The sequence below is a fragment of the Varroa jacobsoni genome, unplaced genomic scaffold (genome assembly GCF_002532875.2).
Source record: "Varroa jacobsoni isolate VJ856 unplaced genomic scaffold, vjacob_1.0 scaffold_468, whole genome shotgun sequence".
Taxonomy (NCBI): domain Eukaryota; kingdom Metazoa; phylum Arthropoda; class Arachnida; order Mesostigmata; family Varroidae; genus Varroa; species Varroa jacobsoni.
In genome coordinates, this window is record NW_019213370.1 from 89,210 (window position 1) to 105,250 (window position 16,041).

The 16,041-nt window shown below is 40.0% G+C and overlaps 2 protein-coding genes across 10 annotated transcripts in view; one reads left to right on the forward strand and one right to left on the reverse strand.

Annotated features, from left to right (window-relative positions):
- LOC111260710 (bone morphogenetic protein receptor type-1B) lies at window positions 1–14,738 on the forward strand. The gene is made up of 4 exons (XM_022833670.2): window positions 1–1,657; window positions 9,038–9,252; window positions 9,501–10,625; window positions 11,119–14,738. The coding sequence occupies exons 1-4, from the start codon at window positions 1,249–1,251 to the stop codon at window positions 11,290–11,292; spliced, it is 1,923 nt and encodes a 640-aa protein (XP_022689405.1). The 5' UTR covers window positions 1–1,248; the 3' UTR covers window positions 11,293–14,738.
- The window catches only part of LOC111260714 (uncharacterized), a 24,705-nt gene continuing 19,154 nt past the window's right edge, over window positions 10,491–16,041 (reverse strand). For 8 of the 9 annotated variants that reach the window (XR_002680496.2, XM_086968439.1, XM_022833678.2 and 5 more), the window contains one exon: window positions 15,120–15,554. The gene's annotated coding sequence lies outside the window, so the exon portion shown is untranslated. Of the gene's footprint in view, window positions 10,603–15,119; window positions 15,555–16,041 lie in introns of those variants that run through there. The other variant, XM_086968438.1, reaches the window with a different exon arrangement.

Here is a 16,041-nt window from a genome sequence, read left to right on the forward strand (position 1 = left end):
GCGAATCATCACTATTTAGCGTGATCGGTACACGGTGACTCGCTGTCCGGGGGTGGCCGCGTCGCCTCCGCTGCTGGCAGAGCGAATGCTCACGAACGTATAAGAAAACTGAGGGAAAAGAGAGAGAAAGCGTGGAATCTAGAAGCGCCACCACTTGGCCTACCCGCCGTTTTTGGTGCGAAAAAGGAACAGCGCGTTTGTCGCAGGCAACGGCAACGCCAGCCGCAGCCGTAAGTGGCAGCTTAGCAGAACAACAGCGACAAGACAAGAAAGACTGGAAATGAAGGCGCACTTGTTGGGTTTTTACAGTTGTGGAGATAGTATTGGTATCTGTCGCTGACATTGTGCGCTGGGCATGTTTGTGTCTATGTGTATGTGTGTGTGTGTGTGTGTGAGTGTGTGAATATGTACGTGTGCTTCCAGAGAGTGGGTAACTCCGGCTGGCCAGGCAGTAACCATCAACAGCAGATACGCTAACGGCAACAGAACTAGTGGGTTAATCGTCGCTAGTCGATTTGACCTATTCGACAGACAGACAGACAAAAACAAAAAACGGCAACGCGACCAGGACGGCTGATTTGGGCTGCGAGCGCTAGTATAGTCGAGGCTGTCGCGACTTCTTTGATAGCAGCGGCAGCAGTCGTTCTGTGTGAGTTTGCTCGTCTAGTGTGATTTCCATCGTTATTATTTAATAATACTTAATAACGCATATTTGTTGTAATATCGAAGTTGGTGCTAACAACAGGAATTGATCCAGGCACTGAACACCAAAGGCAGTAATAAATATACAACGCATGAGTACACTGGGTAGCCGTGTGCGTGAGAAGTGCGTGTGATTATTTTTTTTTAAGTAAGCAGGAAAAACTATTACCAGAGCCTTGTCTCATACCGTTGATGATCTCGTGAGGACGATACAAGTAGCAACTAAAGGGCGCGGTGATCGTAAGTTGGTTATAAGAAATAGCCAATAGTTGTGCTATATGACAAGCATCAGCTCTAATAGCTGCAGACGGAATAGTCCGTCGGAGGTGTGCGTTTTAGTTTGCTAGATGCGCTGGGCGGAGCAAGTGCAAAGTGAAGAAATGAGTCAATGCGTAGTCCGTACTTGGTAGTCGAAAGTCGTGCGCGGTCTCTAGTAGACGGTGGCGTAAAGACCCTAAATCCGATCATAACGGCCGAGTGTCACGAAGTGCCGTTCGAGATTGAGGCAAAATCAGAAAGAGGGTAGGCTCATCTGCCTGCTTCAATATGGGAATAAAGGATGCCCCCACATCGGCAAGAACAATAACAACAACAACGACTGCGGAATTACCAGTCATCACAAGGTTGGCAGCGGGTACAAATCTGAATGACAACCAAAGCGTACGTCGACAGCAAAGCTACCTAGAAAAACAACGACCCAAGCTCTATAGCTGGCCACAGAAGATTATGTGCTTGGACAGAGAGACGACACTTCAAGAGACCTCGATATATTCTTCCTCATCAAATAACGGTGGTCAATCGCGCACGATGACTGTGGCAACATTTCAAAACAACGAAAGCGCAGCTGCAAAAGATGTCACGAGTTCACGAACACTGGCATCGTTTCCCAGGAATAGCGTACTTTCATCGATTCGACCCTTGATATTTGTGCTTATGGCAGCTACATCTGTAACAGGTAAGAGAAACGAATTTCAAGATATGCGTTAAAACATATGCGTCTTTTTTGCAAACTATTTCCCAAGTTAGACATATAGAAACAAGTTTGCTTTAAATTATCAAAAATAGAAAATATACCTTCCTGCATTCAGTGTATTTCGATATCGCTTTACTCAATGAACACATTTCAGTGCATAGTTCAGGTAGGGAAAATACGGTAAAATTCTTATTTGTATAAGAGCGTCGAGCGGTCACTTCGCCAAATCCAGCTGCGAGAGGCGTTCTATTAGGTTGTTAACTAGTCGATAGGAGTTAGACCTTAGAATATGGCCGACGTCAAGTTCCTAACATTGTAACAGGTACATGACTTAAAGGCCATTTAACATATCTAGAACTCTACTCATGCTTGCACGTTCGGGTCTGTTTATGCGTACAGATGTTGTTAAGTATTGAATTTAGTCAATACGGCGGCCTAGTATATTTAGTAGTTTAAATAATCTTTTATTTTAATAGAAGAACGACGAGAATATAGACGAGAATAACGTATTACATTTTTTATTTATCCTGCCAATTAGTTCGCTGGCCACGTTGAGACATACCGTTACGTTTTTTTTGGGCTAGTTACTCCGACGAACTAATGAAAATTTCAGTACAAACTTATGAATCAAATAGAGGCCAGCATGTAAAGCTGTCAAAGCCCTACGAATGTTTCTGCTCAACGAATAAAAATAATATTCTCTGTTAACTTATTTACAAAGTTCATTATTTTGTGTGTTAATAAAAAGTGTGTTATACTTAGTTTCAGTTTCAACGTTTGTATTAGCGATGTTGATTATTTTATAAACAGCTGGAGCACAGCAACATGTGTGACATTTTTCAGTATATAGTGGAAAAAAGCAGAAAATTATTTTTGTACGATTTCAACGATGTCCGACAGCAGTCGATATTTTCAGAAAAATATTTCAGCTTTGACTTGGCGTGTTATTTGATATGTGTATGTCAATCTAACGCATCAATAAAATTATTATTATCCAGATTACTTCATTTGTATCTAAGTATGTATTCGAGATACTAACAGACGGTGTGCTCGAGCGGAAGGCAAAAATATGTCGCTGATGTAATTTTAATATCGGCTACTACCTTGACCTTACCGAGCAAACCGCGAGTCACCCCACCAAGCGGACGTTGCTTGTCTGAAAGAGTCATCGCTATTCATTCCGCGCTAGCCAGCCTGTTAGCGGTTACGAGTTAACTCATCCTTTGAAAATCACTACTATAGGTACATTGTATTTCTCTCATATATAACTGCTATTGCAGCTGCTAGCACCGCAGTTATGGTTGAGCATTTTGAGGCGTTCAGCCGTCCGCTGTACGACCATCGTCGATACCAGCGCTCGGTTGCAACGTTGATTAAGCAGTGGCCGTGCTGTACGCGTGGACCACTACCCTTTAACGCGCGATCTCTATTCGCCTCTCTGTTTTTCGGTCTCTGCGTGTCTCGTGTAGACAGCCTATCCATTCAATCAGTTGGCCTTTCTGAGTCTTCTTTCTCTAGAAAGAAGGAGAACTGCTGCGTCGAAAACAGGACCACATGCTCGCAGTAGAGCTGTCCGTCCGTCTGTGGTATGCATTCTCAGCAATAGAGTTGACAATCTTAGCATCTTCTTGCAGTTGGTAGCTAAGCTTGGCGTGCCCTTATTACGCGCGCTATTCTAGCTACTTACTGACTAACTGGTGACTGGCTGCTTCTCACTGCAACTGTCCTTTGGGATCCCAACCTAAACGCTGTTTGCGTCTATTAGAGACCATTCGGTTTATAGGTGTAAGCGTATGGAATTCGGCGAACGAAAACAGCAGATGATACGACTAAGCATATCCAGGACTGCTATATATATATATATATATATATATATAGCAGTCCTGGGAGAGAGAGACTTTTTGAGGAGAGAGAGAAAATTGAAGTGCTTGACGAACTCAATCGTAGATCAAATGAAGCGTCTCGTAGAGTAACGCGGCGATATATGGTTATTACGACGAGCGGCAGACACCTGGGTGATTATTACAAGTACATATATAGATGGAAATGTGACGGCGTGTAAGCAAAATATAGGCTTTTCATCTTCTTAGTAAAAAAAAGTACGACATTTAACATTAATTGAAAGCCGTTGTCAATTATAATTGAAACTCTTCGTAATAGTTTAATAGGTAACATGTTTGCCTGGTAGACTCAGTGACACGTGGTCTGGGCCCAGATTTGGGCGGAAACAGGCAGTTTGTTTCGTGCTGGCAGGAGGTAATGTCTAACGTTTAGAATAGCGGAGGTAAAACACGACAAATATAACTGTGTTCGAAAGATGATAAATAAAATGATTAGAAAAATGTTGATGTGGCCTGAATAAGAATGGGTAGATGAAGAAAATTTTTGTGGCTTGAATTTTATGCAAAATATGGTACACATACATTGTCATGATCATGGCATTATCACACGCTGATTGAATCTGTAATAACAAATGGGATCATCAATAACTTTTGTAAAGTAGATCCCATAGACCAATGCACTGTACACATTAGATTACGAGTATAAACACATTATAGTGTCCTATAAGTGACAGGGATAGAATAGGACTCTTTGAAAGCCGCCTATTCAACTGAGCTATTCAATCAATATTCGATATAAACGGAATCAAAATAAATCGGTATTGCATTGTGAGGCAGGAATATTCGTGGTTGGTTAAGGTCACCCGATGTGCTCTTACCAATAACTTATTGTATAATAGTGGCGGTTGATGCATACACGGCGAAACGGGGCACCTTTGCTGTGACATCACTTTTATTTTACGAACGTGTTTTCTTATAAAGCTATAAAATAACACACACACACACACACACATATATATATATATATATATATTAGTTTCATGGTCGGGTCCTTTTGCGAGCATGTGTGACATTCATGAGTGAACTAGGATCCTTGTATGACTGTGTGTCAAATTATTCGATGGGGATATGCATATGTCATAATAAAGAGTTTGTTTTTGTTCTTATTACTTAGATTTTCAATGAGTTAAATGGCGGCGTGTAACTGAGCTTGTATAGGAAAGCAATATGTTAGTGATATTGTGCCGCAGTCGATTTTCTGCTGGATCGCTCATTAAACGGAACTGATGTCCGTATGAGCTCACCACCTACAGTCAGTATATCGACAATAGATAAGCATAGCAACAAAACGTTAAGCAGTTCCAACAATTGGATGCCTTAGCTTATCTACGTCACAAGGGGCACAACATTGGCTGTGTGTATGTGTGGTTTAAAAAAACGTATTTTAAGGGGCCCCGTCTCATGCTGTGAGCCGGTTGTAAGGTTGTTTGGCACATAAGAAAAGTGAAGAGCGGACCAAGAATGGTAAGGGCTATACAGGAGAAAATGAACCTGAAAATCACTAACTTTCAGCATCAGATTAGATTCAAATCACAGCTGGTGATCGCGCGGGGACCATGATCGAGGGCAAATGACTCATGGTGAATGACACTAAAAATTTACTCAGAGGAGTAGAACTAAGATATAGATAGGTAAGCAAGTATATTTGTTGCTCGAGCTTTCTTCTCTCTTCGATATAAAAAATAGTGGATCTTTGTTTTCGAAATTGTGTGGCATCTTGGCACTTTTTTTTTTCTTTCATATAAGTGCCCCCCATAGCCATTGCTGATTTAGACACGCCTTATTATTTATATATCTTTGTATATTAAATAAATGCGATATATTTATATAAATATATCGCATTGAAAAATATGCACTTTATATGTTGTGAAATACACGGCCACGCAAGGGGCATTCTCTTGGCATCTTCTCTTCCTGAGCGTATTTGATTTAGCATTAGCTAGAAGATCAGTTTTAAAAAATAGTCCTTAGCTTTAATTTCAAATTCAGCGAGCTTCCTAGGGCCTTTAATTGGTAATGAAAGGCACTTCCGCGCTATTGCAGTCGCTTCTTTTGGGCTATGCCTCAAAAACACAGTTTTATCTCTACAGATAGCTAAGCTTTGTGTTTTATTTCATCTAACGTTTATACTGCGTATGAGGTTTAAAATCCCTGCAACTAGGTTTTAATTCGTAGCTTTTCAAACATTAATTACTACTCGGTACCTTATATACCGTAGATACCGAAGATTTTGTGCTGGATATTCGAAGTTTCCAAGCGTTTCCAAGCCGAGCTTAATCGATGAGGGACAAGCATAACTCAAATAGTATCATTTTGAATAATTAGAGCTTTTAGATGATCTTCTTACAAGTTCCATTCTAAACTGCACTAAAAAAGCCGCAATACGAGTACGATAGGTATTTCTAGAGACAGATAAACGAACACAGAGGCATTGAGGAGACGGAACAGACACGCAACTGCAACTCTTGCCTTAAACAATTTAATTTCTCTTAAAACAAACGCTGACAAAAAGAATTATCCGAAACAGGTTTGAGCTGGGTATTTGAGTGAGCTGGGTGGACGACGACGACGACGACAAGTTCTGTTTTAGATCCGTTCAGTATATCAATTGAAAGAAAGAAAGAAAGAAAGAAAATACTTTGGTAACAATCTTCAGGCTATTGTTGATTCTGGTAGATTATTCCACTTTTACGATCTGAAACAGAAGAGTTGTGCGATTGATCAACTGCCATTGTCAAATTGTTCATGTTAAATGCCCACCTGTATCGAAAGCTGAGAAACGTCATTTATAAGAATATTAGATAACAACAAGAATCATTAGTAAGAAGGGTGTTTTGCGAGAATAGACGACGAATTGAAAATTCCATTGGAATAAATTATAAAACGCGGGCTGCTGCAGTTATGAGTGTGTATCAGAAACGCTGCCTGAGCCAGCATCCACGTTCATCGAGGCAATAGCACTTACTGTTAATGTTAAAGCTCTTTACGTTATCCATTTCCAAAAAAATAACTCTTGTGATTACGCTTAGAACAGACGCCACTGATGAATGTGTTTGGCTAGGTGTCATAGTAGCCATAAAGGAAGTGTCGCGCGATAAGTATTGATTATACACAAATTCACATATTGGGTTGTAGAAAACGGTATTGGCTGTTTTTCTAACTGGTTAGCTTCAATGTCAAATATCTCAGGTAATATAAATCGTATAGGATCGGCATTTTTGCAGATATACTATTGGCAAATCTCAGCTTTTGAATGACCAAGCTGACATATGGCAGTAGTAGATCTGCAAAATTATTAGAATGCCTTTAATCAAACTTAATATAGAACATCTTAAATATGAGTAAAATTCATGGAAAACGCTACATGTGAAAATTTCATAACAATAAAGGCATAGGTTCACAAACAAATTTGCATTGTTTATGATCAAGACGCGTTATTAGACGAAATAGCCCGCAGATGGCTTTGACGCAGAAAAATTCGATGTAGGAGATGTTTTTTGCCGACCGAATATAGAAAAAAAAATTGATGAATTTATTTTCAAAGTTACGCAAGACCGACATACAAATAGCTATGAAATATCGTCAAACAGCTAAATATTCTCAACAAAACAGCTTGAGACCATTTGAAGAAGGCTGGCCGATATTTGGTATCACACAAATCGATACAAAACGATTTATTTGAATGCATTTCCGTCTGTGAAATTCTACAGAAATAAAATAGAACAATTTATTAAGTGGTTGATCACAGCTCATGAAAAATAGATTATATATAGACAATAATGTGCAACTGAAAAAAATATCTATAATCTGCTGCACTGACTTGCGTCAAAGGAAGTCACACTCTACGTTTGGTAGAATTAAAAAGGAATCGTGCATTATAAATCGCAATCAGCACTTTTTCGACAATTCAGTATATATGACTTTCTGAACGTCAAGAGGCATTTGTGTCTTACCTCGTATACGGATATGATCCGATCTGATTATGTACGTATGGCAGCATACGGTACGCTTGAGTCGCTTCTCGAACACGAATCAAAACTACGCTGTGCTAGTGGGGTGACATAACGACCTTTATATTGATAAGCCTAGGTACCGCCTTTTAGAATTGCTTCTAGGATCTACCAGTGTAAGGAAAACTCAAAATGGGCAATATGAAGGGACTCAGCAGAAAAATGGGCTACAATTACATTTATCGTCCTTTTTGTAAACGGATATTTACTCAGAGATCAAAGCGTGTCAGCTCAACTACGCTCAGATTCAAGCCTAGATTACCTCTGTGTCCTTCTGATTGGCCGGCAATCACGTTAGTGCTGCACAACGAAGACGATACAAATGCCTAAAGGCAAATTCGAGAAAAATTGGCGGAATAAAAATAAGATAACATATTGTACTTCCATCTAGCTGCCATACGAACTCTTTAAATGAAAAGCACCAAATCGTCATGACATAGCATAGAGGTGTGATTTCTGTATTCTACTTTGATTTCTTCTCTTTGCACAGAAACCTAACGTATATAGTTCTATCGCCATTAAATTGCTTCATGTAGTCACCCTCGCGTTGCGACTTGGGTTCCAATAGCAAAAGCAATTATATATATTTATTCATAATGTCGGCCGACCCAATCTTTACAATAGCTTTACATAGCTATGCATTGATACAACTTTTAGATTTAGCGAGATAGCGTCTGTAGATAATAGGACGACTGCGTAGAGCGAGCAAAATCTGTAACCCAGGTAATAAGATGCGTGTTTATCAGGAGGAGAGTGAGACTTACTTGATATATTTCATGTATGTAACAAATAATAACATAGTATATATATATATATATATACCTTTTTAATAATCAGACGTTTTGCGTTTTCCGTCGCATATCTTGACTTCAAGATAAGTTCATTGTTATCTACGTAAACACGTGTAATCGGCTATGCTGCACGGCGATTTTTCAAAATTGGGGGGTTAAAGCTGATACACCTTGCATTTACTTTAAATAGACTGCTCGGCATAGTATTGTTGTGATATTTTGTTGATATTCTCGTTATACATTTCGTTATGGAAACCATTATTGTATCATGGCAAGTGTCGGTGGTTTCGTTTTCCTTAAGCTATGATAAAATTTAGCGTATCTTATTGCTAAGCGATATCTGCTTTGATGAAAAACATGTAGTTATTTTCAGCCTAAACACTGGCCCACATCAGGTCTGAAGGCTTGTGTCAGTGTTACAAATGACAGTGTGCATTATAGGCTACACAACTGACAATGTTATTACTGCAACGAACCAGGCTCTTAGCGTTTGTACCTTATGTACAAGCTGTTTCCGTGTAATGCGATCAGACGGAACTAAATCTAAATATATCGCACAGATTTCACGATTGACTGTCATATCATACCATAAGCCCTCTAATTCTACAATGTAGATACATTTTCAAATAGTTAATTTGTGGTTTATCTTCATAATTCCAGGTTCATGGGCCATTGAATGTTACTGCCTGGGCGAGTGTCCGGAACATTTAGCCAATAACACATGCACGATCGATCACCCGGAAGCCATGTGCTACCATCATGTAGAGGAGGTATACAATGGACTTACTAAAAAAATGGAGATACAGAAGAGTTATGGCTGCCTTGCCGACCAAGCGGCTATACTCACCTGTAAGGGCCATTTGACGAAACACAAGGTATGCGTTCTTCTTGTGGTGTCTAAATTTATTTGAAACTGCCCCACAACGAAAAAAGCTTCTCAGAAGACATATATAAGTTATGGAAGAGGCACATAATCTCGAAATGATCGTGTTGCTCGTACACCCAAATAGTTGTTATATATAACCCCTCGAGAATGCTGGACACATTTAGCTAGCTAAGCGAAGCAGGATCTCTATCTAAGCGTTCACTTTGTTTGACTATCTGTGTTTATGTGCTTTTTTAGGTTCCGATGAACATTGAGTGCTGCAAGGGTGCAGATCTGTGTAACCGAGATTTGAAAATCGATGTGTTCCGTCATGAAGAGGATCATTTAGAGGAAGACTTGTATACCGATTACACGCATTTGGTAATCTTCGTGCTTGCTTTAACAATGTGTAGCATGGTCGCCAGCATAGTGTACCTGTTCTATCGGCTGCGTCGTAAAAGGCTGGAATCGTCGTCTACGGAGAACGAGCATTTTTTAAGCAACGGATCAAAATCGCTACAGGAGTTAATCGAGTGCAGTATCACTAGTGGCAGTGGTTCCGGCCTACCGAAGATGGTCCAGCGTACGATCGCGCGTCAGATCGAGTTGAATTGCTCGATTGGCAAAGGTCGTTACGGAGAAGTGTTCCGTGCCTCGTGGAAGGGGGAGTACGTTGCCTGTAAGGTGTTCAATTCAACGGAAGAGGCTTCATGGTGCCGTGAGACGGAGATCTATCAAACGACGCTTCTTCGACACGATCATATACTTGGTTTCATTGCCGCCGACATCCGGGGCCATCGTGGAGTCACCCAACTTTTACTAATTACGAATTATCATGAAAATGGCTCTCTGTACGACTACCTAACGATCAACTGTCTTGACGAGGAGCAAGCCGTCGAAATGGCGTTCACTGCATGCAGCGGCCTGTTCTATTTGCACACGCCGATTCTTGGCAAGCAGGCGAAACCGGCCATTGCTCATCGTGACATCAAATCTAAAAATATTCTAGTTAAGCGCGACGGCACTTGCTGTATTGCTGATTTTGGCCTTGCAGTTCGCGCCGACATGCATGCGAACCAGATCGATATCGGCGGGCAAAATGTTCGCGTCGGAACAAAGCGTTACATGGCGCCAGAAGTTCTAGATGAGACGCTGACTACAAGTAATTTCAATTCATACCTTCGCGCCGACATGTACTCCTTCGGCCTCGTCTTGTGGGAGATCGCGTCGCGAATCACACTACCTGGCGTCGAAAAGCCTGAGCCGTACCGTATACCGTATCACGACAGCGTACCGGCTGACCCCACTTTTGATGAAATGCGTAAAGTCGTATGCATCTCCGGTGATCGGCCGCGTATACCTGATGCGTGGAACAAATGCGAGGTAATTTTGTGTCACGTTATTAATTAATAATACTAATGATAATGGCACTGGTATCATATTTAACTTACATTTGTTTTCAAATTATTTCAGTTGTCCCAAGCGTCTAAGCGTATGTATATATAAACAATTTTGCTGAATTCTAAGTGCTAATTTTTAGACCTATGGTACAGGCTTGATCTTATTCATATCCATCTTTCATCTTCATGATCTTATTCATCAATTCGGATATTAATATTACTGAGTAGAGAAACAGAGCATCTCATTTCTAGTTACTGTATTCAGCTAGTTAGTAACGTAATTATTGGCTGCAATATCTACCGAACGAGGTGGGGCGTAACTATAGACAGTGAATAATTATTACAGATGGATTTTACAAACCGACCATAGTTAATGGTCCTTCGTAGTAATTGAGACCCAAAGCCTTCATACCTATTGCGCTCAAGGTACCTATATGCAACTAACGCGATGATTTTCCTTGATTTGGATTTTACAGACAATGCAGAATTTAGCCAGCGTCATCCGCGAGCTGTGGGGTCACGAGCCCCGGTCTCGTCTAACGGTTTTGCGAGCCAAAAAATCACTAGCCAAAGTCGAGGATGCGCTAACAACGAAACAGCGCTATAGTCCATCTAATCAGCAGGACATGCACATCATTCCGCCTGTCTAGTATGAGCTGCACACCGTAGGAAGTAGCAATTACTTGTGTAATCTTTATTTAAAGTATCCACTTGGAGCACAGCATCAGAAGCAATCGTCAGTCGTCAATGGCGAAACCGTTACGTCGACCTGCGGCGGCCAGCTTTTGCGATCAGCATCAAATGCCGCTGGCCAAACCCTCAACCCTTTTGACTCACCCAATCGCCAGTCAACCTCGTGCCTTGTACGCAACGGCGAGGATCACGTTGAACCTGGAACCTCGGCGTCATGTATGCCAGCAGGCCTCGTGTCAAAGGAAGAACGACGTGGTCGGCGAGCACGAAGGATGATCAAAATGACGAAGCGCAAAGAGAAAATCAAGCCTTGTTAATGCCGGTGCTTGCTCGATAGCTGGTTGCTCTTGGACGAGCATCAGACGCCCTGCGGACTGACGGTATCGATGGCGAGGGCTCGGAACAATGAAGAAAGGAGATGTTTTAGTTGTGTTATGTTAAGCAGCTTTTAATTAGTTGTAAGGGCTGGTCAATTCGAAAGATCGTCACGGTGGATTCTCTTTCTCTTTTAATGTCTCGAAAGCGTCCCATGCATACAAAAGATCCTCAGAGGAGACAATAAAACAGGTTACTAAATGTACTGTCGGTTTGGTAAAAGAAACGTGCACATTCTAAGAAGACGGTCCAACCCAAACAATGAAATTTGACGAAGAAATCAACTTAAATCAGCACAATTGAACAAACGGACAAATGGTTGTAGTCTGGAACAAAGCGAGAATTTATTGTGTGGGTCTTCCAGCCCTAATTATCCCTAACTGGTGAACTGATTGCGGTTTGGCCGCCAAGAAGCTGCTCTCCGTTCTGCTACCTTTTTCCATGTGTCCAATTCCTCGCAACTGGTCTAATATCGAACAATAAAAGCTAAAAACTCAGCTTTTTTTCCTGGAGCTGACAATCTGGAAAATCACTGAGGCTCGTTTACTTAGCAGCTTATAGCACTGATTTCTTTGCCTACAATGGGGTAATCTAATGTGAAGATTTATCTGTAAATGGCACTCTAAATAATAGAATACCGAAAAATCTTTCTTTTTTCTGAAGACAACGCCGGCACGCACCGACGAGGGGCGGCTTCTTGCATACACCAGAATGGCGGCGATTCCGTGATGATATTCATGTGTTAGGATTATTTCAACTACGGTATGATGCAGCTCAACCAACAATGTTCTTACACTTTTAACGAATAAGAGGTATAACTAATGGAGTGGTATAAGTTTAAACACCGACAGACATTATGCAAATATTGACTGTCGGCTTACAAAGGCCACAGATGATGAGTTGCGATTCGTGTTTGACAACGAATCGATTGCCTGACTTATCTGAGAAAAGATAAAGTTGAGGGAGTTAGTTGATGGACGACAAGTGACAGGATTGACAATAAGGAGTCTTGAAAGAAACGAAAGTCTACACAAATGGTAGAAGGTATATGTACAGAAGTGAATAGTGCGAGTTCATTCTGATAGAGACTGCAAAACGGGGCCACAGATTCTGGGGGGCTGATCGACGCACCTTTCAACATGCTGGGGCTATCTGAATTCCATCACGTATCTTACCTCAGAAAGGGTGTTTCTAGAAAAAGTGGTACGATATAGACCTCTCAAGGAGAGATATTTATCAAGTATTGAAATAAAATTTGGGTCGATTTGTACATAGCAACTAGACATAGACACAAATATGACAGGAAAACACGAGAGACTGAATGTGTGGTCACCTGAATAGGGGTAACGGTTAATGCTATCGCAACATTCTAGAAAAATCACAACTTAATGTGAAACAAAGTGTCCATAAGAACCATATAGTATTTGGACGCCAAATCATCAAAGAAAAAACTTAGATTAGTAAATTATTTTTTGCAATGTCGCTCATCTTTGTGTACAGTTTTGAAGCCCAATAGTCATTTTAAAAGGGAATCCGAGAGTAATAATTACCACTTGGAGAATTTTTCAAGCAACATGTTTTAGAACTGATGGTGATATTTTATTATGCAAGTACTCGAACTCAAAATTACATTTCAACTAAGTACATAATCATTATTTTACGCAAACAACTAGTAATAATCATCAGAACTGACGTTGCTTGCTCCGGATTTGTTATGTTCGGTGATGGGTTATACATTGAAAATACAGATATGGTATATAGCCTATGTAGCTCTTGCTTGCTATAAAGATAATGACATGAGGCCCCATGGATCGAGCGAAGGCGGGTGAGGTCCTCAGTCATGAGGTTCGCCGTGTGCCAAATACGATGAACTATGTGTAAATATATACATATATATATAAAAGGATGAGCAACCTAAGACTCACAGTGCATATGAGATAAAAGGCGAGGGCAATATTATCGTCTAAATGTACACAAAGGTCATGTCAAATTAGAGGAAATGCACATCGAGTGAAGTTTTGGTCCTTGCTTGCCGCATAGTAACAGAAACACATAGGTTCAATCTTATCTTCAATCTTACGACAAAGAATACCGTAAACAGCATTTGTCTTCAGTAAGTTTAAATACGTAGAAGAAATTTCACAATGATATTTTGAATGAAAATTCTCTCTGTTCATCAACAAATGACGATTTGACAACTTTACTTTCTCGATTGACGGCCGACACTGCCTACCGGTGGCTGTTTCGCAGACGATTTTAATGAAAAGTGTCTGAAACAAAATGTGTCAAAATCCCGATGATATAATTGTGGGCTGAAGACAATTATGGCTGAACACAAGATCTTATCTGTATAGTTTCAAACTTCTAGGCTTTGTACACACAGATTTGATACCTTACAGGCAAGATGTCTGCAATAGGTTACTGTCTCGTGATGTGAAGGCCAGTTTAAATTATACCTTTTGGGTAGAGAGTGCAATAATAACACTATGTCTAGTCATACGTATCTGCATACTTAACTGGAAACAAAAACTTGATACGTTTAAAAATTTCGAGAGTTTCTGTTGTAGTTCGGACCAAGGACCTTAAGCAGGCGAGTTGGTATCCGATCCACCGCAGCTCTGACCCAGTGAACTGTTTTGCTGAGTTTTCAGAGCAACTTTCACTAAAATATTTATAACTGGAATGAACGGGCGACGTCATAATTTCGAGCTGTTTAGTGTATTAGTTTGAGAAATAGGAAAAAGTTTTTTCCAAAGTAACATGGAATAAACTCTACCGCTACAAGCCATTAGGCACCTCAAGAATCGTTTGCGTCACATGTCAATACAGGTTACAATTATAAAGGAATAATAATTATGGCAATTATTAGAATGAAGCTTGCTAATATGTTACTTCCCACGAAAAAAGCTGTCGAGAAGAAAAAAATCTTCTTGTACGTACTTTACTAACCCCACGATAGTAAAAGGTCATGTAAGAAAAAGAAATGATGACGATATAATAAACAGCCATTTTTATCTACATTAACAGATGTAAGCATTGTCTTCCTTTACTGCTTTAACTAAGGTTGTCTAACCTCCCTAAAACCTAAAGGATATCCTCAGGATTTTCGTATCTTTTGAAAACAGTCATGAAACTTGAGTAAGAATGTCGATCTGGCGAAAATTTTTCAGGGAATCATATTGTAGGAGACAATATAGGCTAACTATTTTGCCTTTGGAAAGCTGTATAGCGACGGGTGAGATTTCGAAAAGAATTATTGATTCTATAATTTTATGTCACCATGTATGAATTTCTATTGATCTTTAATTACCTACAGTGCAAAACAAGCGACGAACATTCTCATATATATATAAAAGACCGTACTGTCTTATTCTAGATAATCACATGAGCTATAGTCAACAGAGCATAATTAACTAAGTATTTTTTTATTGATCTATGAACCATCTTATTTTAGACTGTGGAGCTGAGAACTCGGTTTATTTAGTGTATAGATGTTGAATAGAAACATCCACGTTCAGTGATTTGCCGGAGTCGCGATGATGGCTACGATTGTGTTGTTGCCGTTGTTTCCCTTCTGCGCCACATACGGCTTCTGGCCTTGTCGCAAACGTAAGATCGGCTCTAGGAGAGCTTCTTACAGCTACGTGATATCTTCATGTCCGGGTTAGTCGACCTCTTTTTTTGCATACTCCTACAACCCGCCATATTCTTTTGTTCCAAAAAATTTTACAACACGATTGTATATGCACTCAGCAATTTCGTAGACAAGGTTAACGATTTTTATAAAAGTAAGAGGTTCTATTTGTTTCTCGAAGACGGCGCGTGTTGACTCGGCTATGGCATGCTTTGATGTTCCAGAAAGAAAAAAGTGTACATTACAGATCGAGCTCGAATGCGTATATGATAGAGGTATTGATGTTAGGTTCTTCATAATGTAATTAGCTGTTTTAACTATATATATATATATATATATATATATATCGTAACAGTAACACGTACCTATGAATGCCAAATAACAAAAAACATTAAGTAGTAATTGAACGCATGTGAGATACATGATGATTGTAAGTTTGATGAAAGAAACTAACTTAGAAAGTTAATTATTGTTTAGCTTAAATGATAACGGATCGGCCTTCACATCAGACACATCGATAAATGATTTCAGGTTTTGGGCTATAGTCAAGCGTTCCCGTTGAAGGAAAAACTAGCAATTAATGGCAGTGTTTTATACCAAACAAAATCAAACGAAAAAACATAAACTTGCATAGATGTTATTTTCGGCGTTGTTTAATGCGTTCCTGCCAATTACTGATGGTACAGTATAGTTGTTT

What these genes read in the sequence shown, in the direction of transcription:
- LOC111260710 (XM_022833670.2), top strand. Translation starts at nt 1,249, where the DNA reads ATGGGAATAAAGGATGCCCCCACATCGGCAAGAACAATAACAACAACA. An exon ending in GGCAGCTACATCTGTAACAG is followed by an intron (nt 1,658 to 9,037) that starts GTAAGAGAAACG and finishes TCATAATTCCAG; the next exon opens with GTTCATGGGCCATTGAATGT. An exon ending in GCCATTTGACGAAACACAAG is followed by an intron (nt 9,253 to 9,500) that starts GTATGCGTTCTT and finishes GTGCTTTTTTAG; the next exon opens with GTTCCGATGAACATTGAGTG.